The 25,165-nt window shown below is 55.3% G+C and overlaps 8 protein-coding genes across 8 annotated transcripts; 2 read left to right on the top strand and 6 right to left on the bottom strand.

The window, feature by feature from the left end:
* Positions 1–388: 388 nt before the first annotated feature.
* On the bottom strand, positions 389–3,280 carry CCOS01_16613 (heterokaryon incompatibility protein; the record flags this gene model as incomplete). The annotated part of the gene is made up of 1 exon (XM_060464749.1): positions 389–3,280. The coding sequence occupies one exon, from the start codon at positions 3,278–3,280 to the stop codon at positions 389–391; it is 2,892 nt and encodes a 963-aa protein (XP_060304637.1).
* A 1,529-nt stretch (positions 3,281–4,809) lies between these two features.
* Positions 4,810–9,309, bottom strand: CCOS01_16612 (SNF2 family domain-containing protein; the record flags this gene model as incomplete). Its single annotated transcript, XM_060464748.1, has 3 exons — positions 4,810–5,037; positions 5,089–9,126; positions 9,220–9,309. 3 exons carry the CDS (start codon positions 9,307–9,309, stop codon positions 4,810–4,812), a joined length of 4,356 nt encoding a protein of 1,451 aa, XP_060304636.1.
* Positions 9,310–10,650: 1,341 nt separating this feature from the next.
* Positions 10,651–12,417, bottom strand: CCOS01_16611 (WD repeat domain-containing protein; the record flags this gene model as incomplete). Its single annotated transcript, XM_060464747.1, has 1 exon — positions 10,651–12,417. The coding sequence occupies one exon, from the start codon at positions 12,415–12,417 to the stop codon at positions 10,651–10,653; it is 1,767 nt and encodes a 588-aa protein (XP_060304635.1).
* Positions 12,418–13,052: 635 nt separating this feature from the next.
* CCOS01_16610 (uncharacterized protein) lies at positions 13,053–13,991 on the bottom strand (the record flags this gene model as incomplete). The annotated part of the gene is made up of 1 exon (XM_060464746.1): positions 13,053–13,991. One exon carries the CDS (start codon positions 13,989–13,991, stop codon positions 13,053–13,055), a length of 939 nt encoding a protein of 312 aa, XP_060304634.1.
* A 666-nt stretch (positions 13,992–14,657) lies between these two features.
* Positions 14,658–15,768, top strand: CCOS01_16609 (bucentaur or craniofacial development; the record flags this gene model as incomplete). Its single annotated transcript, XM_060464745.1, has 2 exons — positions 14,658–15,004; positions 15,069–15,768. The coding sequence occupies 2 exons, from the start codon at positions 14,658–14,660 to the stop codon at positions 15,766–15,768; spliced, it is 1,047 nt and encodes a 348-aa protein (XP_060304633.1).
* Positions 15,769–15,920: 152 nt separating this feature from the next.
* CCOS01_16608 (DSBA-like thioredoxin domain-containing protein) lies at positions 15,921–16,852 on the bottom strand (the record flags this gene model as incomplete). The annotated part of the gene is made up of 4 exons (XM_060464744.1): positions 15,921–16,510; positions 16,569–16,609; positions 16,677–16,755; positions 16,819–16,852. 4 exons carry the CDS (start codon positions 16,850–16,852, stop codon positions 15,921–15,923), a joined length of 744 nt encoding a protein of 247 aa, XP_060304632.1.
* A 502-nt stretch (positions 16,853–17,354) lies between these two features.
* Positions 17,355–18,613, top strand: CCOS01_16607 (short chain dehydrogenase; the record flags this gene model as incomplete). Its single annotated transcript, XM_060464743.1, has 4 exons — positions 17,355–17,448; positions 17,511–17,701; positions 17,809–18,141; positions 18,302–18,613. The coding sequence occupies 4 exons, from the start codon at positions 17,355–17,357 to the stop codon at positions 18,611–18,613; spliced, it is 930 nt and encodes a 309-aa protein (XP_060304631.1).
* Positions 18,614–19,148: 535 nt separating this feature from the next.
* CCOS01_16606 (ATPase) lies at positions 19,149–24,114 on the bottom strand (the record flags this gene model as incomplete). Its single annotated transcript, XM_060464742.1, has 3 exons — positions 19,149–20,822; positions 20,874–21,152; positions 21,202–24,114. The coding sequence occupies 3 exons, from the start codon at positions 24,112–24,114 to the stop codon at positions 19,149–19,151; spliced, it is 4,866 nt and encodes a 1,621-aa protein (XP_060304630.1).
* Between the last annotated feature and the right edge of the window lie 1,051 nt (positions 24,115–25,165).

The following is a 25,165-nucleotide window of genomic DNA, read 5'->3' as shown; positions in this document are numbered from 1 at the left end:
GTCTTAAGGCACTGGGCCTCCTCCACTTCTTCATGTACGAATACAACTTATCTAAGCAGTGCTAAGGCACCCCGAGGCTTGGACTACCTGTGGGTGAGCAGGTAATAGTGTTGACCCCTTGGGCGGCGTTTACTCCCACCCGCCTCTGAAATCGATAGGATCGTTTCATGGTATCATCAAAATACTGTCAACCTTCTGTCAGTACGCCTATGGTCAATTCATATTTGGCACACAAGGAATGGAAGGTACAGGGCAACGATCAGTAGCAAGGTCAGAGGGAAGACTTAATATACGAATCAAACATGGCTCTAGCGGGTATTTCGTTAATTGAATGTTTTACATGAAATATTAATGCGTTGTGAGGAACCTCTCCTCGTCTCTTTTTCTCCTATCCCAGGAGTACCTCAATCCGGTCCCTCGCAACCGCATCCCACACCCTCTGTACAACATGCCCGAGGCCCCTCCGGTAACACACCCCGCCAACCCTCTCCACCCAGAGTACATTAACAAAGTCTACAATCTCATCCTCGTCCATGTTATCCCGGAACGCATCCAGGTCAAACACATGACTCCCCCCTCTCTCGCTGGCCATCGACACGGCCACGAACTCGAGCTTCTCCTCCCCGGTATGGTTCGCCCCTTGCAAGCCCAACCAGCTATCGTGCGCCGTCACTACGCCGCACCACTTGCCCGTCCTCGACCAGATATTGCCCACCGCCAACGGGACGCCGTATCCTCGTCCGGGAGCAACCAAGCCCGTGCCAGGTCCCGTATTATTCCCCGAGTTCACCGCGTTAGCCGCCTTCGCATCGAGCGGCGCCCCGTTCCTAGCCACGGCGAAGTCGACGTCCAGGTACGCCACCGTCGTGCTGAACGAAAGCAGCGTCGCGCTCAGCGCAAAGTCACCAAACGGCGACAACCCCGCCCCCGGGATGGCTCCGTCCGCTCCTCCTCCGCCAGCCATCTCCGCCACGGGCACCGGGTACCGAAACACAACCTCCGGATCCCCCGCATACCGGAACCCGCCGCCGCTCCTCGACCACCCAGCAGGCAACGGCACCGTCCTCCGATGCCTTCGATCTCGGTACGCCATCCCATCATTCGGCAACGGCGTATACGTCGCCCGGTCCGTGAGCTCATAACTCACCAACGACCGCAACCGGAACGCGTAGGGGCTCTTGAACCTTCTCTCCGCGCCCCTCTTGCCGTGATGCGCAGGCGCCTCCTGGACGTAATCCGCCGCCGCCCGCCAGAGCGTCAGGTCCGCGGGCACGCCGTCGTAGTGCCACCCGAGCCAGCTCCACGACGGCAGCGGGTTCATCCCCGTCACGGGCTGCACCATCAGCCGCCGCCGCACCATCGCCCTCGGCTGCCACAGCATCGCGACGTCCAGGAAGCTCACCGGCATGCCGAACACGAAGCCGCCCGCAAACGACCGCGACAGCACCGTCGTGATGCCCCGCAGCGCCCTCGTGGTGTCCGACATGAGCGTCACCCGCCGCGCGCTAAACTCCATCGCGATCCGCGCGTACTCGTCCATGTCGGGCCACACGGGGTGCAGGTACCCCGTCGCCGCGGGGAACGTCCTCGACGCACACGGCCCCCCGCCGCCGCCGTGCCTCCCCAGCCCTCCGCCCTTGAGAATCTTGCTGAACCTGCCGCCGCCGCCCGCTGCGCCCGGCGGCCCTTGCCACAAGTCGCAGTGGCACTCCCACGTCACCGTCTCCTCGAAAACGTACACTTTCCGCCGCGAGTACATGCCCTCCTGCACCGTCCACGCCCGACCCGCCCACCGCGATGAGAGCACCAAATCTTCGTGCTTCCTCGCTGCGGTGCCCCTCGGCGGCGGCGTCCTCCGCAACAACCCCGTCAACCCGGACTCGGCGTCGCCCGCTGCCGCCACGATGGTCATATAGGCGTTGGCGTACACGTACGCCATGTTCTTGACGTACTCCTCCCTCTCCACATCGTCGTCTTGCACGATGCAGAACCGGTCGACCCAGAGGTACTTAATCCCCAGTTTCCTTGCCAACCACATGGCATCCAGAATCGTCTGCGGGATATCCGCGTCGTCCATGCTCGCCGTCAACACTTCGAGGTTCTCCCGCAACGTCTCCACCGGACCCCGCGACGAAGGCAGCGGCGGCTCGTAGACGTAGCTGAGCGCGATATACCGATCCGTCGCCCTCGCGCGCACGAGACACCGGTTCACCGAGTCAATCAGCCATATCGGCCGCCACGTATCCGTCGGCGGGCCGGAGCAGTGGTCGCCGTGCTCGGCATTACATGTGTCGAGCCACTCGCGCACCCTGCCGACGGGGTTGAATGCCTTGCTCGCCGTCGAGGCCGACGACGCGCGGCGCGAGGGGAGCGTGGATGCTGCGGCGGCGGCGGCGGCCCCGACACCCGGCGGATGATCCCCCGCGCCGCGCGCCGCGCCCGACCGCGCCGCTGTCCAGGTGCTCATGAGCCGCTCCGTGATGCTCTGCCTTTTTGCGCCGTTGTTGGCGCTGTTGGGGGGCACGCTCTGCTGTCTCCTGGCGTGGCCGTTGACGGTGCTGCGGCCTCCTTCTCCCCCTCCGCCGTGGTACTTTTCGTCTAACGCGAAGCTCTGCCGCTTTCGTTCCCTTATACGAGGGCTGTCTCGTAGGCGAGGGCTATCCCTCAGAGGCGGGCTGTCGCGCAGACTTCTGTCACTGTCTCTGTCTCTGTCGTAGTCTCTGTCGCGATCTCTGTCCCTGTCCCGGTCCCTGTCTCGATCTCGATCCCGGTCCCTGTCCAGTGGCGGTGATGGTGGCAGTCCTCCTCCTCCCCCTCCTCCCCCTCCTCCTCGTCGCCTCGGGTCCGGACCCCGAGATCTGTCCCTGTCGCGATCCCTATCCCTATCCCTATCCCTATCCCGATCACGCTCACGTTCACGCAAGTCGCGATGCCGTTCCGCACGAATATCTCTCTCCCTGCTCCCCCTAGGCGGCGGCGGAACGTGTTGCTGTGAGCGTCGCTGCGGCGGCGGCGTAGGTGTATGGGGTCTATATCTGCCGCCGGCGGGGGTGGTGCCGTCGCGGTGATGACGCTTCTTGTCGTCGTGGTTGTGGTCGGTACCTGAGTCCTCCTCATCCGACATTGAGCTGGCCGAACTTTCGTCGTCGGATATTACCACTACGCCAGCTGGCCCATCTCCTTCTCGTCTGGTCGTCGCTCCTGGTGGTGGTGGTGGTCCTGGTGGTGGTGGTGGTGCCGCACCGCTGCTGCGGTCGGCGGACGGACTCGGGTGGTCCATTGCCTTATACTCTGGACAATCCACAAACCCCAATTCCCTTTTGTCTCCGCAAAGCGCAAAGTCCCTCTCTTTGATTTCCCGTCCGTCGTATGAGATTTGCGCGCTGCTGCTGCAGATGCAAGCTGTAAATGCAAAAATGCGCGGCCGCTAATGCGCTGCGCTGCGTTGCGCTCGCCGCCGAGCTTTGAGCGTATTATTACTGAGGCTTGGTTCCGCAGCAACGGGAATCCGGTCCTTTGGGGGTAGCCTGTTCCTAGTTCCTCCTCTCCCTCACGAAAAGAGGTCTGTTTCTCCTTGGCTTTTGCTGTTGCGCCGTGACACTAGTGAAGTGTGGCTCGGTGAGACCGTGCGAAACGGAGCTTTTCTTCACGGGAGTGCGCGCGGGAAATTTCGTTATGCAGGGCAGAGACCAAACAAAAGGAGTGGAAGAATCACGGGCGTTGCGCTGATATTAAAGTGATGACCAAAGTCCGATGGATGATGGTGATGAGGTGCTCGATTGCTTGCGATGAAATTGGGCTTGAAGATGGATGACATGAGATGACATGTTCGTTGCGTGTGAGTGTGTATTGCGACGAGATTGAAAATGAAAGCCTTTTTGCGACAAGGCATGTGTACGCGCAACGCCACGCAACGTCAGTCAGTCAGTGAGACTGGAAGGTGCGATATGAGAGGTGCGGCGCGAGATGAGTGTGGTGAGCAGCAGGTGAGAGGTGAGAGGTCGAAAAAGGCACCGCCACCCCCGGCCCGCCCGTTCAGAAACCTAGGCCCAACCTCGATCGTTTCTCCCCCCCAGCCCCCTCTATTACAACCAAATTAAACAAGACACATTGGGCATGAAAATCGATGCTCTTTTTCTTCCTTACGATGGATCAAATGGTCGGGCCGTCTTAATTTACAGGGCCATTCCCTACCTTGCCTGATGATCTCCCAACATGTTATTAGCCGAGCACGTCAATACCCAAAAAGCAATCAACCCTTGCGAATGTTGATGGATGACAGGTAGCTCGATTGATCGACTGTTTACTATGTATCCATTCGTGTACATCAAACACCACGGTATTGGCTACCAGACAATTGGAATACACCTCATGCGTTCAGGTCCATCGTACTCACATCTATTAAAATACATTTGCTTGCTAGTCTAACAAACTTCGCAACGGGTCTCTGCCATCGTCAACCGGGACAGAACCTTCCCCCTCCGTCGCCATCCATCACCGTTCAACTAATTCCCTCTGCGGCCTCATTTCTGGCCCATGGTATTTGTATCGAGTGCCGTTCCCGCCGTTACCTGTACACGTTCCAAAAGCCTCCCAATCCTGTACGCCTGTAAATGTGCAACAGTCTTTGATGTTTTCGCAGTTTGAGTAGACCACTGCTTTGCGTTTGCCGTTGGTCGCCTCTCGACTGTATGCCATCGCCATTTTCTTTTTAGCATCAAACCCCCGAAAGAAAAAAAAACCCTCACAAACGTCATTAAACGTCAACTGTGACCACTGAAACGTAGAAACCAATAAACCCCCATTCGGCTACTCCTGGTCGCTTTGCGCACCGTTGCTTGCTCCGTTTGTCTCTTTGGCGCCGTTGGAGGCCGAAGAAATCAACTTGATCCTCGTGGTGGAGGTTGCTGGTTGAGGGGTTCCGACGCTCGCACTCGCGCTAGGCGCCACTGAGCCCTCCTTGCCACCGTCGCTTTCCAGCTCTTGCAACTCTGCATGCTTGTCGAGAGCCTTTTGGAGTTCTTCGTGGAAGAATTTCTGTGCATGTCAGGTTGAATGTTCACAAAAAGAGTCAAGAAAGTTACTAACCTGGAGAGTAAGAGAGTCCTGGTAGAGAAGCGATGCCTCCTCGTTGTAGGTCTGGCAGTTGCGGAACATGAGGTCGACATCCTTGCGCATATCGCCGAGGCTGTGGTACTGCTGCTTCTTGATCTTGGTCTCAATCTGCTTCATCGAAATAGGAGATTGAATGATCAAGTAGTAGTCGGCGTAGTCGCGCTTGGGGGGCAGAGCAAGGAAGGGCCCAATGATGATTCGCTTGCCCGCAACCGACTCGTCATCATCCTCCTCTGGTGGCTCCGGATCATCTACCTCAAGGTTCATGAGTCCGTCGAAGAGAGCCCTCGTGTTTACCTGCAGGAGTTGGCGTTGCTGAGCCGATACTCGCGGCGTCTCGGAACCAACAGAGACCGACACCGCCTTGGCTCTACCTTGTGGGCCACGACGCTTCTTAGCCGGAGGCTCATCGTCCCCTTCTTCTGCCTTCCGCTTCTCTTGGTTCTTCGCGGCTCCTTTACGGCCTCTCTTCTTGGGTGTTTCCACCTCCTCCGTGCTGGCACGACTTGCAGGGGGAGAGTCGTCAGCAGCATTGGCCATAGCGGACCTCTTGAGCCTGTTGGTCTCCCGCTTGTCTTTGCGGGCTTGCTTCCGTGCTGCTGCCGCCTCTGGTGAGTCGTCGTCATCGTCGACAGCCATGAGCCACTGCTCTTCCGTGAGACCGTCATCGTAGCGAACCTTAGTTCGCTCACGAGCTCCACGTCCAAGACTTGTCTCAATCTCCTCTTCAATCGGGTTGCCATCACCCAGGTAGATCTCAGGAAGTTCATCCTCCGCGAGTAGACGAGGCTTAATCTTTGCTCCAGCTGCCTCGCCATAGGTTGGGTCTAGCTTCCGCTCCTCGTCGAGTTTCTGGAAAACAGCCACTTCATCGTCGCTACGAGCGAGGAGCAAGTTCAGCTCCTCGTCGTCCATCTCGTCCTGGTCTCCAGTCTCCGCCATGTCGGCGCTTTCTAGAAGGGTACGCAGCATAGCATCACGATCCGTTTCTGTCGACTTGTTGTCGAAGCGACCGGCTTGAATGACCTTGCCGTCCATGTCAAGCTTGAACCTGGCTCTTTCCAAGATCTTCTCTTCGACCGAGTTCGAACTGATGAGGCGAAGAATTCGAACCTCATTCTTCTGTCCGATACGATGAGCACGATCCTGAGCCTGCAAATCTTGATGAGGATTCCAATCGGAGTCGTAGATGATGACAGTGTCAGCAGTCTGCAGGTTCAGACCAAGACCACCAGCACGAGTCGACAACAAGAACATGAAGTAGTCTGAGCCGGGAGCATTGAACTCGCGCAGCAAATCAGAACGCTCATCTGACTTGGTTGTACCATCCAGACGAAGATACTTGAGGTTGCGGTATCTGAGGTAGTCCTCCATGATGTCCATGATGGCCGTCATTTGGAAGAACATGAGAACGCGATGGCCCGTTGCCTTGTACTTGGGCAGGATTCTGTCGAGAAGCTCAAATTTGCCGGCGGTTCTCCATAGCAAGTCGTTGCTGATGCTCATAGGATTCATGAGATTCTCGACCTCATCAAACACAAATGGATGGTTGCAAAGCTTGCGAAGCTGCATGATCATGTTGCTCAAGCCGCGAGCACCAGCCTTGCCACCTTGTCCGTCGCTGACGAGGATCCTGTTGTGCGTGACCATCTGCTTGTAAAGCTTAGATTGCAAAGCAGAGAACTTGCACTTGATGACCTTCTCGGTCTTGTCCGGAAGATCCTTTTCGACATCCTTCTTCAGACGACGGAGCAAGAAAGGACGCAGCACCTTGTGCAGACGACGAATGACGAGAATCTGTTCTTCTTCCGTGAGTTCCATCTTGTCTTGTCCACCAGTGTTGGCAAAAGGTGTGTTGAACCACTCGTCAAAGGTTGTCGCAGACTTGAAAATGGTCGGTAGCGTGAAGTTGAGCATAGCCCACAGTTCCGTAAGGTTGTTCTGGAGCGGTGTACCAGTCAAGATGAGACGGAATCGGGTGTTGTAGTATTGCTGGATAGTAGTTGTCAACTTGGAGTTCTGGTTCTTCATACGGTGACCTTCGTCAATGATCATGTGGAACCACTTGATCTTGCTGAGAATTGGGCGATCCTTAATAATGTACTCGTAAGTCGTGAGCAACACCTGGAAACGTCCTTGGCGGATCTTGTCCTGGTGCACTTTTCTGGCCAGAGGAGGACCCTTGTAGACAATCTTGCTCACAGAAGGCGCCCATTTCTCGAACTCGAGTGTCCAGTTGGTCAAAGTACTGAGGGGTACAATGACCAGGTAGGGGCCATCCTGCTTCTTGCGCTCGATGAGATACGTGATCAAACTGATGGTTTGAATAGTCTTGCCGAGACCCATCTCGTCGGCAAGAATACCGTTCAGGTTGTTGTTGTACAGGGAAATCATCCACTGCAGACCCTTGACCTGGTATTCCTTGAGCTTACCACCCACCAGGATATCGGCCTGTTCTGTGACCTCTTCCTTGATGCGATGGGCGACGGCGTAGTAGTCGATCTTTCGTCCACTTGTGTCGTCGTCATCCTCATCGGGTTCGCTCTCTTCTTCTTCCTCCTCTGGAAGCTCCTCCTCTTCGCCAGTCTGCTCCAGCAGGGCCTTCCTTTGCTGAGACTTGACGGAAGCAGCGAGTTGCCGCAAGAACCCATCGGTCTGTCTGAGAAGGTGGGTAATACGGGTGTCCTTGGCTTCGTCAAGCAACTTGAGATAAGCCTCTTCATCGTTGGCCTTAAGAGCCTGCAGACGCTGCTTGGCAGTACGCTCAATCCTCTTTTGCTCTTCCTTTTCAATGTTGTAGTGCTGGGCAAACATAAGCTTATTGAGTTTGGTGGACTTATTGCGCTGGCTTGATGCGGTTTGTTGAATCTCGTTTCTGTGTTGAGTAATGGCGGCCAAGAAGTCAGTGTGCCTCTTCTTCTCGCGGTTCTCCCGGATATCACGCTGCTGCTTCTCAAGCTTCTCTGTGATTCTGGCCTCGCGAACCGTCATCTTCTTTGTGCGGCGGTATCCGGAGCGGTTGGTCGTCATTGCAAGGTTGTCATAGAACATCATCGAGCGGCCAATCTTATCCCGCAGCGCCTTCTGCTTCGCGTACAAGCCGAGGCTCTTCATCTCAATGATCGCCTTGACCTTTGCACTATCATCCAATTCAACGTCGTCCTTGGTGGTATCCCAGTGAGCAATATTTGCTGGGGTGTTTCTGAGCTCGGCAAACCGATCTCTCATGCGGTTGAACACAATCAGCTCCCTCTCGTACCGTAGCTGGTCGAAGTCGACACCAGTGGGGAACAATCCCGGGATAAGCTTGCGATTTTTCCGTTGAGTATGGTCGAAATGGCTAATCGACTTGCGAATCAGGTTGTTATCGCCGTAAGGGGACCTGACGGTCTTGAAGGTGGGCCCTTGGACCTCGGGAGTAGATTCAGACTTGGCTTCGGACCCATTGATGCCGGGCTGTGCAGAGTCTCGACTAGTCGTTGCGGGTGTTGATGAAGCTGCCAGCGCGGCAGCCTCGGCGGCGATGGCTTTCCTGCGCTCTCGCTGAGCAAAGATGGCTTGCTGCATCTGTAGGGGAACTCCAGCATTCTTGGTCAACAGCTTGAAGGCGTGGATCTGTTGTCTAAGCAAACTCAATTGTTGCGGGTTGAACTGGCCGGCACCTGGGCCGCTGGAAGGAGCAGCTGTCGAGGGGGATCCAGCGGCGGCAGCAGCATTTGAGTTGGCTGCAGGAAGCGCCGAGGCGCTGAGCGCGCTTGATGTAGGAGGTTGTGTCGACTGGGGGTGCTGCTGGGCGGGCTGCGAGCCATTGACAGCGCCGTTGAGGCCACCAGCCTGCTGCATCTGTCGCTGCTGTTGCATCTGTTGTTGTTGTTGCTGCTGATGCTGGAGGAATTGTTGTTGCTTCTGTCGCATACGCGCTTGTTGTTGGAAGGACAAGACGAACTGCTCGGCCTTGATGTATTCGGGATCGGTGTTGGGGACGCCGCTCTCCCTCATCTGCTTGAATTTCTTTGGTGTGTTAGCATCGTAAGATTACATCGAATTTTGACACATCATCAGAGTATGTGAGGGATGCGGTCATTATGAAGAAAAGGCTCTTACATTGAAAATCTCTTGAGCCTGTTGAGGAGTGGTGGTCGCCATGCCGGCGCCAGGGAGCTGGACGGCAGGCGCAGCCTGTACTGAAGCCATGGTGGGCGATGTGTGTATTCCAGCAAATCTAACGACTGCGGGAATCTCTAGAGATGCGACGACAATCTCGCGCGCATTATCATGCAAAGGCGTTGTAGGTGTAGACAAGTGGAGCCTTATTGGAGGTTTGTCGCGCTTGGCTCGTCGCGAAATGAGAGACTAGAAGGCTATTGGTGATAAGGACGGGAAATGCAGCGCGTCGGTATCGAAAACACAAGGTTTGGGGATGGCGATGTGGTTCGGAGACGGCAAGGTTGATGCCGTGGTCGGAACGGAAACACGTCGGTCGCGTAGAATCGAATTCACCGAGATGGCGGATGGAGTTCAGCGGCAGAGACGATGGATGGGGGACGCGAATGCGGTGCCGCGAAGCGTGGGGGGGGAATGGGTGGAAGGGTGAACAGGACGTGATGCGAAAAAAACGGGAGTTAGTCGGAAGGGCGCGACGTCGGGGCGTTGCCTCGAGCAATATGCGCGAGGAAATCGCGTGGAATAGGTTGCTGGACACTTTCCGAGATGGGTGTCGATGCCTGTAGAGGGGGGATGGCGATTTTTCGATGCGCGCGGTGCCGGTTGAGATGGAGAGGTGAGGACAACGACAAGATTCATTGATGGTTGGTGCGGACTCTGTGAAACTGAGTCCCCGTAATTTTCAGCACCGCAACAAGTTGTTGCCTGAGGCGTCTACACTAATCTGCTTATGTACAAGCGAGGGCGCTTGGGCCAACTCGTTCCCTGGTTTACTGCAGGCAGGCAGCGGCCGGCCTGGTCGGCCACTGGTTGGCTTCGGGTACTATCCGGGCCACATGCGCGCCTCAAACCATGGCCTGTCAGGTTCATCGGCCACCAAGGAATGCCAGATCCACGCCGCTTGGCATCTGTCGTCGTTCGTTTGCAGCAAGGTGAAGAAAAATGTTTAGGTTGTCGGCGCATCGGAGGCGCGTCTTTCTCTCGTAGACCCCATACTATTTCCTCAGACGCGCGTTGGCTGGAGTACCTACCCCGGGCCAGGCCGGATGAGTTGGCCGTGGCGGGGACGTCCACACACTCCCGTTCTGCAAGTGTCAGCGGCTTTGCGTGTCTCCATGTTTGGGGGTTGCTCCCAGCGAAGCTAATCTGACGGAAAGATGAACAAGTGGAGAGATCCTTCCAGGAATGCAGGCCGAATGGCAGGCTTGCCATTTCCCTGGTGTTTCTCTCCGTACCCATATCCCAAATGCAACCCGGATTGATCAGCCAGCACTGCTCCAAACCTTCCTTCGTCCAAATTCAAGCTCATACTCTTGTCATGATTCCCTACGAAATCATACAATGAGACCCGATAGTAGCAGCGCACAATTCTCACCGCTTCACCCTTTTCTTGTCCGGCTCCCCTTCGTCGTCACTCACATCCGCGTATTGAGTGACGGGCTGGGTCGTCTGCCACGCCGCAGTAAACATTGGGTCTTTCTTTGCAGCATCGGCATATTTCAGCAGTGCCTCTCTGGGGTCTTCGTGAAGCATCTTGGCGAGAGGAATGTTTTCTGCAATGTGCTTTTCGTCCGGCTGGTTTCGCATGAAAGGCGTTTGCTCCAAGACTGCTGGTCTTCTGGGATCCTTGGACTTGCCTGAAGCTGTGACTCCCGCATTTCTGCGGCTAGCCATTGCGCTTCCTGGTGTGATGATAGCATCTCCAGACATTCCTGTCGTCATATCCGTCGTTCGGGACGGATCGTCGTCGATGTGCCTCTTCTTTGGCGCTCGTGACATAACTTCCACAGCGCCCCGCATCGACATTGTCGGGCTGTAAAGCACATGTGTTTCGCCATTCGCAGACCCCGTGATAATCTGATTTATCTTGGGATGCCAGTCAACAGTGATGAGAGGTGCTCCGGGTGTAATTGGTGTGACATGTTCGGCTCTCAGATTTCCGGGATTCAGAATGTGCAGGTCGCCTGTTGCGGAACCTGTCAAAATGCTGGTCGAGTTGGGAGAGTACCTGATGTTGCTCATCGGGAAGTGATCTGACGTCGAAGCATGGTCCACTGTGACAAGAGGCGTCTTGAACTTCCGTGTGTCCCACAACTTGATCGTATTGTCACCTCCGCGGGTGACGACCATACGGCCGTCGGAGGAGATATCCACACCTCCGGTCCAGGTATCGGCTTTGTGGGCGTCTCGAATCTCTGCGGTCGGCCGAGAGAACGGGCTACTGCCGCTGTACATAACCAGTGAGCCGTCTAATGCCGCCGCGACCAACACGTTGTTGCCACCTTGTGCCGGCGCGCCCCAGGCAACCGCCGTCATCCTCGTTCGCCCAGCAGATCCCGCCGCCTTAGACTTGAAGACAATCACGTCCCTCTGACTGCGCTTGTTGTTGATATCCCAGATTCTCAGGGTACTGTCGGTGCCAGCAGTCACACAGAGATTCTTGTCGGTTGGATGCCATGTTCCTGTGGTTACTTCTGAGATGTGCCCCTTGGTGTTGTTCATGTCCCTGAGGTACATGTCGCCCTTGACAAATTCGGTCAAAATGTCGCCGTCTCTCGACATAATCTTTGCCTGCGGGTGTGCCGATACGCAGAGAAACACGCTCCCAGCGAGGGGGTTGAACTCGACGTGGTGGATCGGGTGCGACTCGGCATTCGCGGCAGACGATTTCGCTTCCCATGGATCAACGCTTCGAAATGCTCGTAAAGTACTGGGTGTCATGGACGCGAAGTCGTGCAAGTTGATTTTGCAGTCGAGTGAGGCTGACACGAGTCTTCCACCTGCTGGGTCCAGCGTTACTGTGGTGACTGCTCTTTCGTGGGTTTTCAGTACCAATTCGTGCGAGACTGGGTAGTCGTCGCCATCTTCGGAGTCGTCTGAATCGGAGTCGTCGCTGTCACTGTCATTGTCTGAGTCGGACTTCTTTTCTTTGTGATCAGCACTTGGCGGACCTGCGGATCCCTCAACGGAAGCTCCCGTCGACGGCTTCTCTGCCACTCTCCGGCTCCGATCGATCTGGGCGGCGATGTTGGCTTCCTTTGTCTTTTTTCCAAATGACGCCGGTAGAAACGCGCGCATAGGATCGTCTGCGGCCAACTCTGGGCCTTCGACTACGAAGTCTTCGTCGTCGCTGCTCATTGTTGCAGACTGGTCGGAGATGGGAGGAAAAGGTGTGTCAGGAGGGAAGATTGCGAAAAGGTAACTGAGGTAGGGTCCCCAATTCTAGGTACGGAGGGACCGAGAATCGTACACCAGATGGGGTGATGTCAGGCAGGAGCACTTGGGCAAGGGTCCTGCCACCCTGCCGCGCCTGCTTAGCCCAAGGTTTGCTGGCGGTATCCATATTCCATGGTATCCAAGGTGTTGGTCATAGCGTCCAACGGCGTTATTCCTCCTCCACCTTTTCATGTACGAATATGATGGAACTTGCCTCGAGGCTCAGACTGGTGAATGAACAAGTAGCTTCAATTTTCTATGCAGGCAGGACGTATCTCCGCTACTACGCTTCTTGCGTGTATCTTCATCCCAACAACACATGTTCTTGTTCACCTGCGACGCTTCGCTCCCATTTTTAGATTGGAAGTTCAGGTGAAGTACAGTTTTGGGGCATCTAAGAATACACCACGTTTGCTGGAGCTGAATATGTCTCTTGCTTACTGTAGATGGCAAAATATTCTTTCGAATGAGTCCGTCCGTCAATTCTCGAACGTACCAGCTCCCAGCTGTCATCCGAGGCTATACTCAGGAGCCCACTGTGCCATCTCTACGCAACGCTAAGACGCGATCGCTGCGAGACGCTTAATCTCTTCCTGCTTCATCCGATCCTGAACCTTAAGCCTCTCTGGGATGACTTGCTCCCGTGGCGCCGTTATCTTCCATCCGGGCAGCGACTCGACGCCCAACAACCTCAGGGTGGCCTGCTCCACAAGACTGTACGAACCATCCGCCCTATCAAAGACGTGAGGCTGGTTCAAGAATACCGGTGGATTCGTGATGATACGCAGCCGCCGCAGCGGGTTCCTCGAGGCGCTGTGGAGCATCAACGGATGCAAGAGATACACATCCCCTACCTCCCCGTGAGCCTCGACAAAGTCACCGCAGCTCCGCGCGAGCTCGTTGAACCAGTCGAGGTTCTTCTCCCTTGAGAAATCGGGATGGTCTCTGGGTACCATCCGCGGCGAGACCCCGTCCGTGTGCTCGTATAGATGCCGTGCGACCCCGGCCATCGCCTCGGGACAGATAAAGGTCCCCCCGCCGCCGGGGACAATGTCCGTGAAGAGCGGGATCACGAGCAGACCTTGCTCCGGGGAGTCAAGATAGTGGACGAAGAAGTCGCCGTCGACGTGCCAGATGCCCAGTTCCTTGGGATCGGGCTCTGTTCCCTCGTATTCCTCGCTACCCAGGTTGACGATGAGAGAGTCCCTCCACTCCTTTGACTCGGGTGCCACCCGGTCCTCGCCGCCGCACAGCTCGCAGATGGCGGCCCATGCCTTGGGCGCGTATTCGGAAGCATCAAAGGTGCGGTGATGAGGCATGTTTGTTACCTGCTTCCAGGTTGACTTGTCGTTGGGGTCCATGCCTAGTCGAGTCCAGACGTCCTTGGTGACCCATTCTGCTTGTTCCTTTGTGAAGCAATTGCTCAGCTTCAACCAGCCTGTCGTTCTAAAGTGCTCCTTCTGGGCGTCAGTGAGCGGTTCTGTATTGGCAGACATAGCTGTGGACAGCAGTGAACAAAAATTGCGATTCTTGACCACAGTGTCTAAGTGGGTGTGTTATCCAAAAGGGGGAGAAATAGTAAAGATGGGTCTATAATGGTGCAGTATATCCTACTGCGATTAATTGAACGCAGACAACATATTGAACCACAAATCACTACCAGAGATGAACTTCGCCTATTTATGTTTCGTACCCAGTAAAGGGCAGAGATTCCGGGTGTCTGTATTGGCCAACGCTAAAGCTTCTGTTGTGCGGGGGAGCTCAAGATTAAACGCATTTGGGAGGATATGCAGAGTAGATCGCCGACTCAGAAGGCGTACCGGGAAAACAACCTGCAAGGCGTCAAACTACAACCCGCCGCGCCGGCTAAATTGACTTTATGGGGCTGGAGTCTGGCCTCTCCTATTGAAAACACCGGTATACACTGTGTCAATGATGCTTTCAACCGGATAAAACCAAGGGCGTCGAGGGATCTGGCAGTCAGTGATAGATGGTGGGGGTAACGCCCTCTGATTGGACACAGACCACCCTTCACCGAGCGCCCTCGGTCACGATTGCGCCGATAACAGCCGACCGAACTTTCTCAGCCATGGAAGTCAGTTGCTCGGACGCGACTCTCAACTTCCTCCAACCCATGTCAGCCCCCACCATAACCTCAAAACATGCCTCCCGATCCGACCATAGACGATGAAGAGTACGAGTCCTCTCAGGACTCGGACTTTGCGCCTGAAGAGGCAGCCGCAGCCGACGATGGCGCCTCCGAAGCGTCCGACTCCGAGGCCGACGACGGCGAAGACGCAGCAAAGACAACGACCAAGCGCAAGCGCGATGCCGGCGGCGACGAGGCTGCAGACTTTGAAAACTCGGGTGATGAGGCCCTGATTAAGAAGGCAGCGAAGAAGAAGCTCAAAAAGGCAGCGAGGGATGCGGCCGCTGCCCTGGCCCTAGGCGTGGATGACGAGGGAGGCGAAGGAGGGTTGGTGAAGACGCGGAGTATGCGGGCTGCAGAGTGAGTGGACACAGCCTTTTCCTTCCTGGCTTCTACCAGGAGTCGCTGACAGTCTGTGTCACAGAAAAGAAGAGCGCAAAGTCGCGGCCGCATCTGGCCCTGTAACGGTCGACGTCGATGCCCTTTGGGCACAAATGCTCTCCGGTCAGAAGGCGACAGCAGCACCAAGTGGCGAGAACGAGACCGGAGGCGGAGGAGAAGCCGATACCACGCCCATCGCCGCGGCGCCTGACACGAACAAGCTAGACGAAGCCCAGGCAGGCGACCCGTCAGACACGATCCGCATCAAGCGAACCTACAACTTTGCAGGCAAAGTCCACACCGAAGAAAAAGTCGTAGCACGCTCTTCAGCCGAGGCAAAGCTCTATATCGCCTCCCTCGGCAAGGACGCCGCCGCCGCGGAAGCCGCGGGTGCAGACGCCGACAACGAGGACGGCGAACCGAAACGCGTCCTCAAGAAGGCGTTCCGTTCGGCCTTTGAGCCCGTCATTGAGATTGTCAGCCAGCGCTCGGATCTGAACCTCGGCATGACGGTGCGAATCAAGGCGAGGGAGAAGGAGGCGCAGGCCAAGAAGCTCAACACGGTGCAGAAGAGCAAGATGGACTGGGCCGGGTTCGTGGACAAGGAAGGGCTCAAGGACGAACTCGAGCTGGCGGGCAGGGCCAAGGGTTCGTACGCCGAGAGGCAAGATTTCCTGGCGCGCAGCGAGGCCAAGAGGGAAGACGACGCGCGGCGGGCGAGGATGGCTGGCCGTGTGCAGTGAAACCCCTTTTTGCGTTGCTGTGTTGTTGTTCTTCACCTTACGTGGCTTCACGGTGGTCTTGGGTATTGGATACGGCTCGGCGTTCTATTCATGGAGATAACAAAAGAGATACCCCCTAAACAAATATCAGACATAATTTATACACGACCAGACTACAGCTTTGCAGTCGCCTTGTCTCCAGGCGGCGAGATGGCAATGTCCTGGTAAGGGACGCCCAGGTACTCGTAAATGAAGTGAAACCTATCGCTCCCGAAAAACGGCTCGCCCTTGCCCTGCTCATTCACAGCCCAAAACCACGGCGCGCCAAACGCACCATGATCAATCGCCTCTTGCGTCTTAGTCTTGACCGAGTCCTTAATCTCCTGCGACCCTACTCCTTGCAAAATCCTCTTAACGTCCGCCTCGCTAAACAGTCTCTCCTGCGTGTTGCTGCCGCTGGCGGGAGGCGGGTACTGCTTGGGCGCGTCCGCAATCGCTCTGGCCAGGACGTCGGGCTTCGTGAGGTTGAGGTTAGGCGGCTCCCAGAAGCAGTGGAGGAACCAGTGCCACGCCGTCTGGTACGTGGCGTCTAGGTAGTTTGCTTTGATGAAGTGCAGGGCGCGGAGGGGGGCGACTGTCATGCTTCGCTCCATGAAGCTTTCGGGCGTGGTGATGCCGGGCTTGCCTGCTCGGGCGGAGGAGCGGCGGGCGTCAAAGGTGCCGTACTCTGCCTTAGCTGGGAGTGTCCATGGTGGTTTGTTTCCTAGGCGATGAGTGAGTTGAATTATTATTAAATTCCTAAGACACCTAGATAAATATACCTGAAGCAGCGTTGATGGCGCCAAGGAGAACAGGGTGAATCCTAATGGGGTATGTTGGTCAGTGACTGTAGTTGAGAGGGCCATTTGGTAGGCCAAGGGGAGACGAACTCTATTTGGACTCCATGGGCTGCGAGAAGTTCCTGGTTGTTGATAATATGAGTGAAGGCGATATAACTATACAGCGATGCTGATGACTATCATCAGTCAAGCCCTTGGGTCCTTGAAATACCTAGTACACTGTGAGACTCACCAATGTCTATGTAAGCATCAATCTTGCCGCCCATCTTGGCGGTACTTGGACATCAAAGTTGTAGTGATGTTTGCGATTCGGGCTTATTGACGGACAAGAACGTAATAATCTCCGTCGCACACTCGATGGCGCAATCTTTGTAGTAGATGTTGAATAGAGGTTGATCAAGACAAGTTGATGAAGTGGACTTGAGGTGGATGGTGTGGGGAACCTCGGCACAAGCCAGTGGGTGTCTGGGGTACGGATAAAGCTCCAGTCTCTTAGCTTCAAGCTCAATCGGGGAGGATCACTAATACACGTTCACGTACCGAGCCCCGACGGCATGTGTACGAGGTCTCACATAACCTTGCGCAACTCAAGGCTTATATACCGTGTTGCGCTACGATATCTAAGTTGACGTGGATTCTAAGACTTGATAAAACATCATATTTGAAATACTTTTCATCACGTTACATGATTGGGAATCCCCCAGTCACATCCCACACGTAGAAGAGAACACACACTTCATTCTTCTCAGCTTACCTTATACACACATTATGGGCGAAGCCAAGCAGGTAGCTTTAGTAGTCGGTGCCTCGAGAGGCATAGGTCGACAAATCGCCATTGACCTCGCGAAGAATGGTTATGCAGGTACTGCCAATTCCTCCTGTCTTCTCCATTCAAAGCATCGAGTAGCTTACGCTTATTATCAGTCGTCGTTGCTGCAAAGACCATAAGCGACGCATCCAAGGCCAACCATTTTCCACCGAATCCCAACTCAAATGATTCAACCATCAGCACGGTAGCCCGTGAAATTCACGAGGCCGGCGGCGACGCAACGCCCATCGCTGTCGACGTCCGAGACCAAGACAGCGTCACACGGCTCATCGAACAGACGATCAAGGTATCCATCCATCAAACTTCTCCTCGTTATACCGACAGTGACCCTTTCTTCACCTCGTAGTCCTTCCACAAGTAACATCCACTGATACAAACCTTCTCCTCCCCCAGATCTACGCCCGCCTGGACGTCCTTGTCTACAACTCGGGCGCAATCTGGTGGGCCTCGGTTGAAGACACGCCCCCCAAACGCTTCCAGCTCATGCAACGCGTGAACCCAGAGGGCCTTTACCTGACCCTCCACGCCGCGCTCCCGCACCTCAAGCGCGAGCGGCGCGGCCGCGTTGTTGTAGTCAGCCCGCCCATCTACAGCCGCTTCTTCCGGGGCAAGACGGCCTACGCCATGGGTAAAGTCGGCATGAGCGTCTTAACCAAGGGCCTGTCAATGGACCTCGTCCGGCAAGGGTTAGAGGACATGGCCATTACGAGTATCTGGCCCGCCGCGGTATGTTGTCTTTTTTTCTCTATTTTTCCCTTCTTTAATCTTCTTTTTTGAACGAAAGCCTGCTGCTTGGATCTTTGTCAATGTTCCATAAATAAGCATGGTGTCTCCAGCCATGCTCAATCTACATCGAACTCCGTAAACTAACAAGAGTCCATCCCAGGCCATCGAATCCGCAGCAACCCAAAAATTCCAAGCCGCAAACGCAGACGAATCAAAGGACCTGCGCAAGCCCACAATCTTCTCCGACGCCATCCTCGAGATCCTGCGCGCGCCCGCGGCAAAAGTCAACGGCGAGCTCGTCCTCGACGAAGACTTTTTGCGGGACCACGCCGGCGTCACGGACTTTTCAAAGTACTCTCTCGTTCCCGGAGCCGAGCCACGGAGAATCATGCCCGCGGAACTGCCCGATCTGCGCGTCAAGGAGCAGGACGACGAGGGGAAGAGGTACGATAGCGCCAAAGCTAAGCTTTGAGATGGAGGGAGTACTTTGGGTTAGCTATCTTGTATGGAAATATAATGGTTTCGTGAGAAACATGATAATGCTGTATCACTTTGATGTTGAAATTGAAGGCATGTAGCGTCGTCAACGTATGGAAACTAGGTGCCTGAACCAGAGAGATCGAACAAGTCATGCCACTATCCTCTCCATGATAGTCGAAAGAAATGCACAGAAAAGCTTCATCAGGAAACACAGTGCAATGCAATTTTGTCTATTGCCTACCCCATGCTACACAGAGTAGGATGCGGTGGATTCTCAATATAATGCACTTTATCACAAGAAAAAAGGGGTCGTCCCGTCGCTCACAAATTAGACCATTGCCGGTTGCCCTCCCCTCTCACCTCCAACCCAACCAGCCCCACTCCACCGTCAACCTGTGTTTTCCGCCGTGGATGCCGGAAAAGAAAAAGACTCAAGACAGTGGAGGAAATCAAAAGTAATTCAAGGAAACGTGCTATGGTACAAGTCGTGGGGAGCATTTGCTGTCCGGCTTCGCATGTCCCCTCTTTTATGCTTGCTGGCTCTGCTGAAACAAGCCCTGGATGCTCTCAATGTCGCTAATGGTCTCGTTGAACACGTTGGTCAGGTCGCCGAGCACCTTCATGCGGTTCCACTCATGCCTCGTGTTCCAGATCTCGTCCATGAGCTCACGGTTGATCTGCTCCAACTGCTCAATAGTGCAGCCTGATGTTCTCTCCGTCAACTCGTCCAGGAATTGCTCGACCTGGCCCTCGTGGATGACGGGTTGCTGCTGCGAAGATGACGAACCCGAATTCCTGATGTCCTCGCTTGTTGAGTCATTGAGAATATTGACCAAGGGCATAGCGTGCTTCGAGTCTCCTGAGCTCCTAGACTTGTTGGGTGATGATGTCTGACTGCCAGGCGGGTGAATGATCCCACGCGCCATGCCATGGGCTTGGGAGTGTGGCCAAGCTGCGTCGCTAGAAGTGGCCTGGCTCACAGGATCCATACCGGCAGGGATCTGGGTGTCTTGCAGCTGCGAGTTGTCGCCTTGGCTGGATTGATCTGGATGGAACCCGTTTGTCGGTCCTGTCGCTTGCGTGCTCCACTTGTCTGTCGATCTGTCCGATGGATCTGACGTCTTGGTGGTGGAAGCGTCGTTCACAATCGCAGAAGGCGACATGCCCGGGGGCACTGTGGTGATGACAGATCTTTGGGATACCTGTGTAGCGCCAGTTGTCGCGTTTCCTTGAGGTGGCCATTGAGGCGGCGGCTGCATGGAGCTGTCCTGCGTCGTGTCGTCGTCGTCCACGCCGCTCATGTGCACGTCGCTTTGCCGAGAAGGGTTGGATGTGCCGTTACTTTGCTGATGGGAGCCCACGCCGCCACTCGGTCCCGGGCTCATGACCTGGAAACGAGCCATGGCATGACCAGACCCAGGAATCTGCTCGCCCAAAGTGACCGGCCCTTGTGAGTCGCTGTCGTTACCGCCACCCACATCGCCTTGAACTCGGTCGAGAACAGACTGAAGCGCCTTCTTCTTCCTCGCCTTCTCAGCTTGGACCTTAGCGCGTTGAAGCTGTCTCTGGTGCAACGCCTCCCAGTCCACAGTGCTGGTGTTACCCTCAATCGTCGCGACGTCGACTTCGACATTGCTGACAAGTTCGTTTGCCTTGAGCGTCCGCTCTTTGTCGCCAATGTTCTTGGCATCTTTGGCAAGCGATTTGATGTCCCGGAGGAAGTCCTTTGGTCGACAGTAAAAGCCGTTCGACAACCTCTCCTCAATGGTTGTCGTTTCGAGGTTGTAGAAAGTCTTGCCAGAAACTGTCTCGCGTAGCACGTCAACATCGTACTTATCCTTCACGATCTCAAAAGGCCGATGCTCGATGCCCGCTACGTCGGGGCGAACATAGTTGGGATCCTTTTCGAGGAAGAGGTAATCCAGCTGACCGGGAGTAAGGACGGGTTGCCTGAACTTCTTGTACTTCCTGTTGATCTGGTCCATAATTGGCTGCAATTGCACCTTCAAGATATTGAGCAACTGGTGGTCGCGTTTCTGCATGGCCTTGATCTCTTCCTTGGTGGGTACTTTCGGTGGCGGCGGCGGAGCAACGGGGAGCTCCTCCAAGACTCTCTTCTTCCGATTGGCAGGATCAGGGAAGTCAGCCGGACTCTTGCGAATATGGTCGACAATGGAAGCAAAATATTCTCGCCGATTTGACTAGTGAAATTAGCAAAGATGTCGCCATAAACCTTCATCTGTTGTACTCACATGCTTCGGCCGCTGGATCTGCAATCGGTTTTTACGGGAAAAGGCAAAAAGCTCTCGGACGAGCTCAGGTGCAAGGTCTTCCCCAGCTTCATACTCAGCCGTTGCAAGCACCAAAATGGGATCCGTAGGCGGTATAGATTTGAGCATGTTCTTGAATGTGATGAATGGTAGCGTGTCTCTCATAGCGGCATACCACGATTCGATGCTCGGGATGTAGATGACACTTGGCTTGTGTCTCTTCACTTCAGTGAACAAACTGACAATCACCTGTTCCATGGGCTGCGAGATGTTAGTGACGCAGACATCAATGGGATGGGAATGAACCTACCCGTCCATCGGCCAGTAAGTTGGGAAGCCCAAAGTTCTGAACGTGTACACCTTCGAAGTAGTGCAGCAGGGCAGAGGACAAGTAGCTCTGGCCCATGCCTGAAAACCCGTGGATCAGGAATCGCGGGCGGAAGATTCTAGACCGCTCAAACTCTTGGTGCAGAGCTTCTCTACCGAAGCCGTGATCCTCATCCTCGAATTGCTCGAACATGGCTTCTTCCAGCGCTGTCAGCTTCTTCTTACGAGGCAAAACATCGTCCAGAGCCCTCTTGATCGATGTGAACTGGTCTCTAAGCAGTGGCTCGATCCCCTTGGGCAAAGGAGCAGCGCCTGTGCCGGCGGACCTCTCAGACGACGGAATCATCTTCTTGATCGACAGCATGAAATCTGTCGCGTGGATGTTGATCTTGTCAGGATTGACGATGAGCTTGTCTTTTGACGAGTAGACCTGAGGGTATGTCCTCTGAATGGAGTTGAGAGCAGCCTCCGTGCAGAGAGCACGGAGATCGGCACCACCATAGCCCTTGGTGTTTTCGGCAAGCTGTTGCTTGAATGGCTCTGAGAGACCCCAGTCCTTGGTGTGGATCTCAAGAATGGACCGTCGACCGGCCACGTCTGGGAGTGGAAAATAGAACTCTCGATCGAATCGCCCGGGTCGTCTGAGAGCGGGGTCGATGTTGTCAGGACGATTGGTGGCGCCGATTACAATAACCTGTCCGCGGCCGTCCATACCGTCCATCAGGGCCAGGAGTGTTGAGACGATGGAAGCGTGAATCTGCTCCTGCTTGCTGGAGCGCACCGGAGCCAAACCATCAATTTCATCGAAGAAAATGATACTCGGCTGCGTTCTTCTCGCTTCCTCAAAGAGCAGACGCAGCTGCTTCTCTGCTTCACCAACCCATTTGCTCAGAGCATCGGCTCCCTTTCTCATGTAAAAAGTAATCTTGCGCCCGCCAACGCCCACGGAATTGGCAAGAGCTCTAGCAAGCAGAGTCTTACCAGTACCGGGTGGACCGTGGAAAAGAACACCTCGAGGTGGCGTGACATGGAATCTCTGGAACAGCTCAGGGTATAGAAGAGGGAGCTGGACCATTTCCTTCAGCTGATCGATGTGACCTTGAAGACCACCGACATGATTGAAGTCCACAGTCAGATCGACTCCAAGAGGATCGGCATCTGCCAAAGCCTTCTGGTTCTTGATCTTGCCAACATTGGGAGCTGCCCCCACGCCACCCTCTCCACCCAAAGGTTGCGCAAGGCCAGGGAGAAGTCCAGCTGGAGCGGCGGCTGATGTGGGCGTCATGCCAACATTTCCAGCAGCAGGCCCTGATCGTTGGCCCATTTCATCGTCACTGCTGTCCGAATCGACACCTCCTGCGGCCATTCCGGAACCCCAAGGCCCGCCAAGGAGCGACCCGGCGCCGCCTCCGCCTCCAAAAGGTCCGAATGTTGTGTTGAGGGCGCGATCCCAAGCTTGACTTGCACCCCCACGACCACCGCGACGACGTGCGGGAGTCGGGGCTGGATCTTCGCCGTCATCTTCCTCAATATTTACGGCAGAGAGGGGTGGCATGAAGTAGTTCATGGGCTTCGCGGCGGCTCTGCGTCGCTTGGATGCTGTTTCTTGATAGATGATGGCGGGTGAAGGTCGTCGTGGACGCCGCGAGCGGGAGTCCTGCCTTAGCTCGTGGAGCTCTTCGGCCAACTCGTCTTGGTCTAGCTCGACTTCCTCGGCTGACTCGGCGCCACGGCGCGAGCTCCGGGTGGATCGACCCTTTGGCTTGGCGGCCCTACCGCGCGGAGCCGGGCTGTCGAAATCACCGTCGTCACCGTCGCCGGAATCCTTCTTGGGCGACTCAGACATGCGATCTTCCTCCCCTGCTGACTCTTCGCCGGGCTCGAAATCGCTACTTGGCTCTTGAACAGATTTTGATTTCCGAAGCCCGTTGCGACGAGTTAGGCGCCCAGATCGTTTGGGGACGTCATCGTCGGCTTCGCCTTCGGCATCAGCCTCCGGTTCGGCGGGCTCAGCAGGCCCAGAGCCACTTCCTCTCTTTGCCCTGGTTCGCCGCGTGACGATTGGACCTTCGTCTTCGTCGTCATCGTCATCTTCTGCCACAATGTCTCCCTGTACGATTTCTGTCGATTTTTTGACATCCTCCATCTCGGCATCCTTTGTTTCTTCAACAGCTTGCTCAGCATCGCCAGCCAATTCATCAACATCTTCCTCCCGAGGACCGCTGCTTTCTTGGGTGGCCTCTTCAATTGTCTCGGGTCCCTTCTTCAAACCCTTAATGGAGCGGGAAGATCGAGTGCGGGCCAGGGTCTCGGGGCTCCTAGAACGCGAGGCAGGCCGTCCATGTTTGCCGGAATTGGTGAGTTCAACGTGCTCCTCGCCATACTCCTCGGTGTGGGCACGAGTTGATCGTCGAGTAACACCGGGAGCGGTCGTCGAAGCATTCTTCGGCACTTTGAGCTTGATCATTAAGCTGTCCTTTTTCTTGGGCTTGGGCAAATCCTCAGAGAGCACATCGTCTGACTCTTCGGCGGGGTCGGATTCGTCTTCGTCGCTTTCTTTGTAGCTATTGTGCTTGGTCGCGGCCTTTCTTGACCTACGACCGGCTGCATTGACAGGCATGACCTCTTCTTCTTCTTCGTCGTCTTCAGAAGCGAAGGAGCCCTCGTCTTGGCTATCGGACACGTCATCATCGTCTTCATCTTCAATGTCGGATCCTCGATAGCGGTTGTTCCGGCGCCGTCCACCGCCACCAGCGTTCCTTTGGCTCTTGGATCCGCGCGATCGCTTCTTGGTGCGAACGGGGGGGCCATCCGCGCCAGGCTCGAAGTTCTCGTCATCGGAATCCGACTTGTTAGGATCGAAATCCTCGATGTCGCGCTTTCGTTTCGACGGCATTGTGACTCGATTGAGGAATTAGACGATGTGTGGTGGCTGAAAGGATTGGTATCGTGTTCTTTGAGCGTCGTGCACGCCGGGGAAAGCTACTGCTTGCTGCCTAGGTAGCTACCTCGCGCCAAGGTCTGGACACTGATGATTAGCATCAACATGCAGACGAGGAAAATCTGTAGAAGAGTTTCAATAGCAGAAAATGGTATCAATCCAGAACTTCATTGCAGCGACTGAGAACGTGAAGGGAAGTAAGAAGGCCATACCAGTGTCTTAGCGCTCAGGGAGAGTGATGTGCAAGAACAATGGAGGCGTTAGGCAAAGGTGTTTGCGCGGCACAACGCCATTGGCCTCTGAGCAATCCGGTCGCAAAAAGTCGAGTCGACCTGGATGTCGACGACAGTTTTCGCTGGCGATAATGCACAGCGAGAAATGAGAACACCACCTGGTGATAATAAAGTCGGATTCGCTGAAAAATCACCACAGCGCGTAGTTGCGCGCCATTCACTCGGGCGAGGAGGGACGAGAGTCTGTAGAGTGGGTCTCACGTGCAGCGCCCACCAGCCACAAATGGTCCGAGCGCTAGACGCTCTCAGGCTACAAGACTTCCGCTTTGAGGAGTGTGGACCCAATTGTTTCCTCAACCCAACTGACTTCGTGGAGGGGCCTCAATCCGAATGGAATCTGCATCTTGGAATTCTCTGCCATTGGCATGAGGAAATCCGACTGTTTGTTCGGGTCGTTGCTCCCCGAGCACAGTCAGCGGCTCTGTCAACCGATGTTCGTCTCTACCTGTGGAAAGTCTGAAGCATGTCAATCACTTTGCAAGGATTGACGGTGCTCCTCGGCGCGCAAGAGGTTAAAAAAGTCGGGCCCGGGGTAAGTGGGCGGCGATGAGTGTCCACCACAAATCGTCGCATTGTCGCGACCGCATTATTGTATTTCGAAAGAGAGACGTTGAGAGCTCTTGAATAAAGTGCAACTTCGGGCCACTGCGTCTTGTTACTCAATGGGAACTCAAGCCAGACAGCCGTCACCAACCCGCTTGCCTTTTGGGGGA

The sequence above is a fragment of the Colletotrichum costaricense genome, assembly GCF_030867565.1.
Source record: "Colletotrichum costaricense strain IMI 309622 chromosome Unknown Scaffold_32.1, whole genome shotgun sequence".
In the NCBI taxonomy this organism is placed as follows: Eukaryota; Fungi; Ascomycota; class Sordariomycetes; order Glomerellales; family Glomerellaceae; genus Colletotrichum; species Colletotrichum costaricense.
Note: the sequence above shows the minus strand (reverse complement) of the source record. Positions and strands in the feature narration are given on the sequence as shown.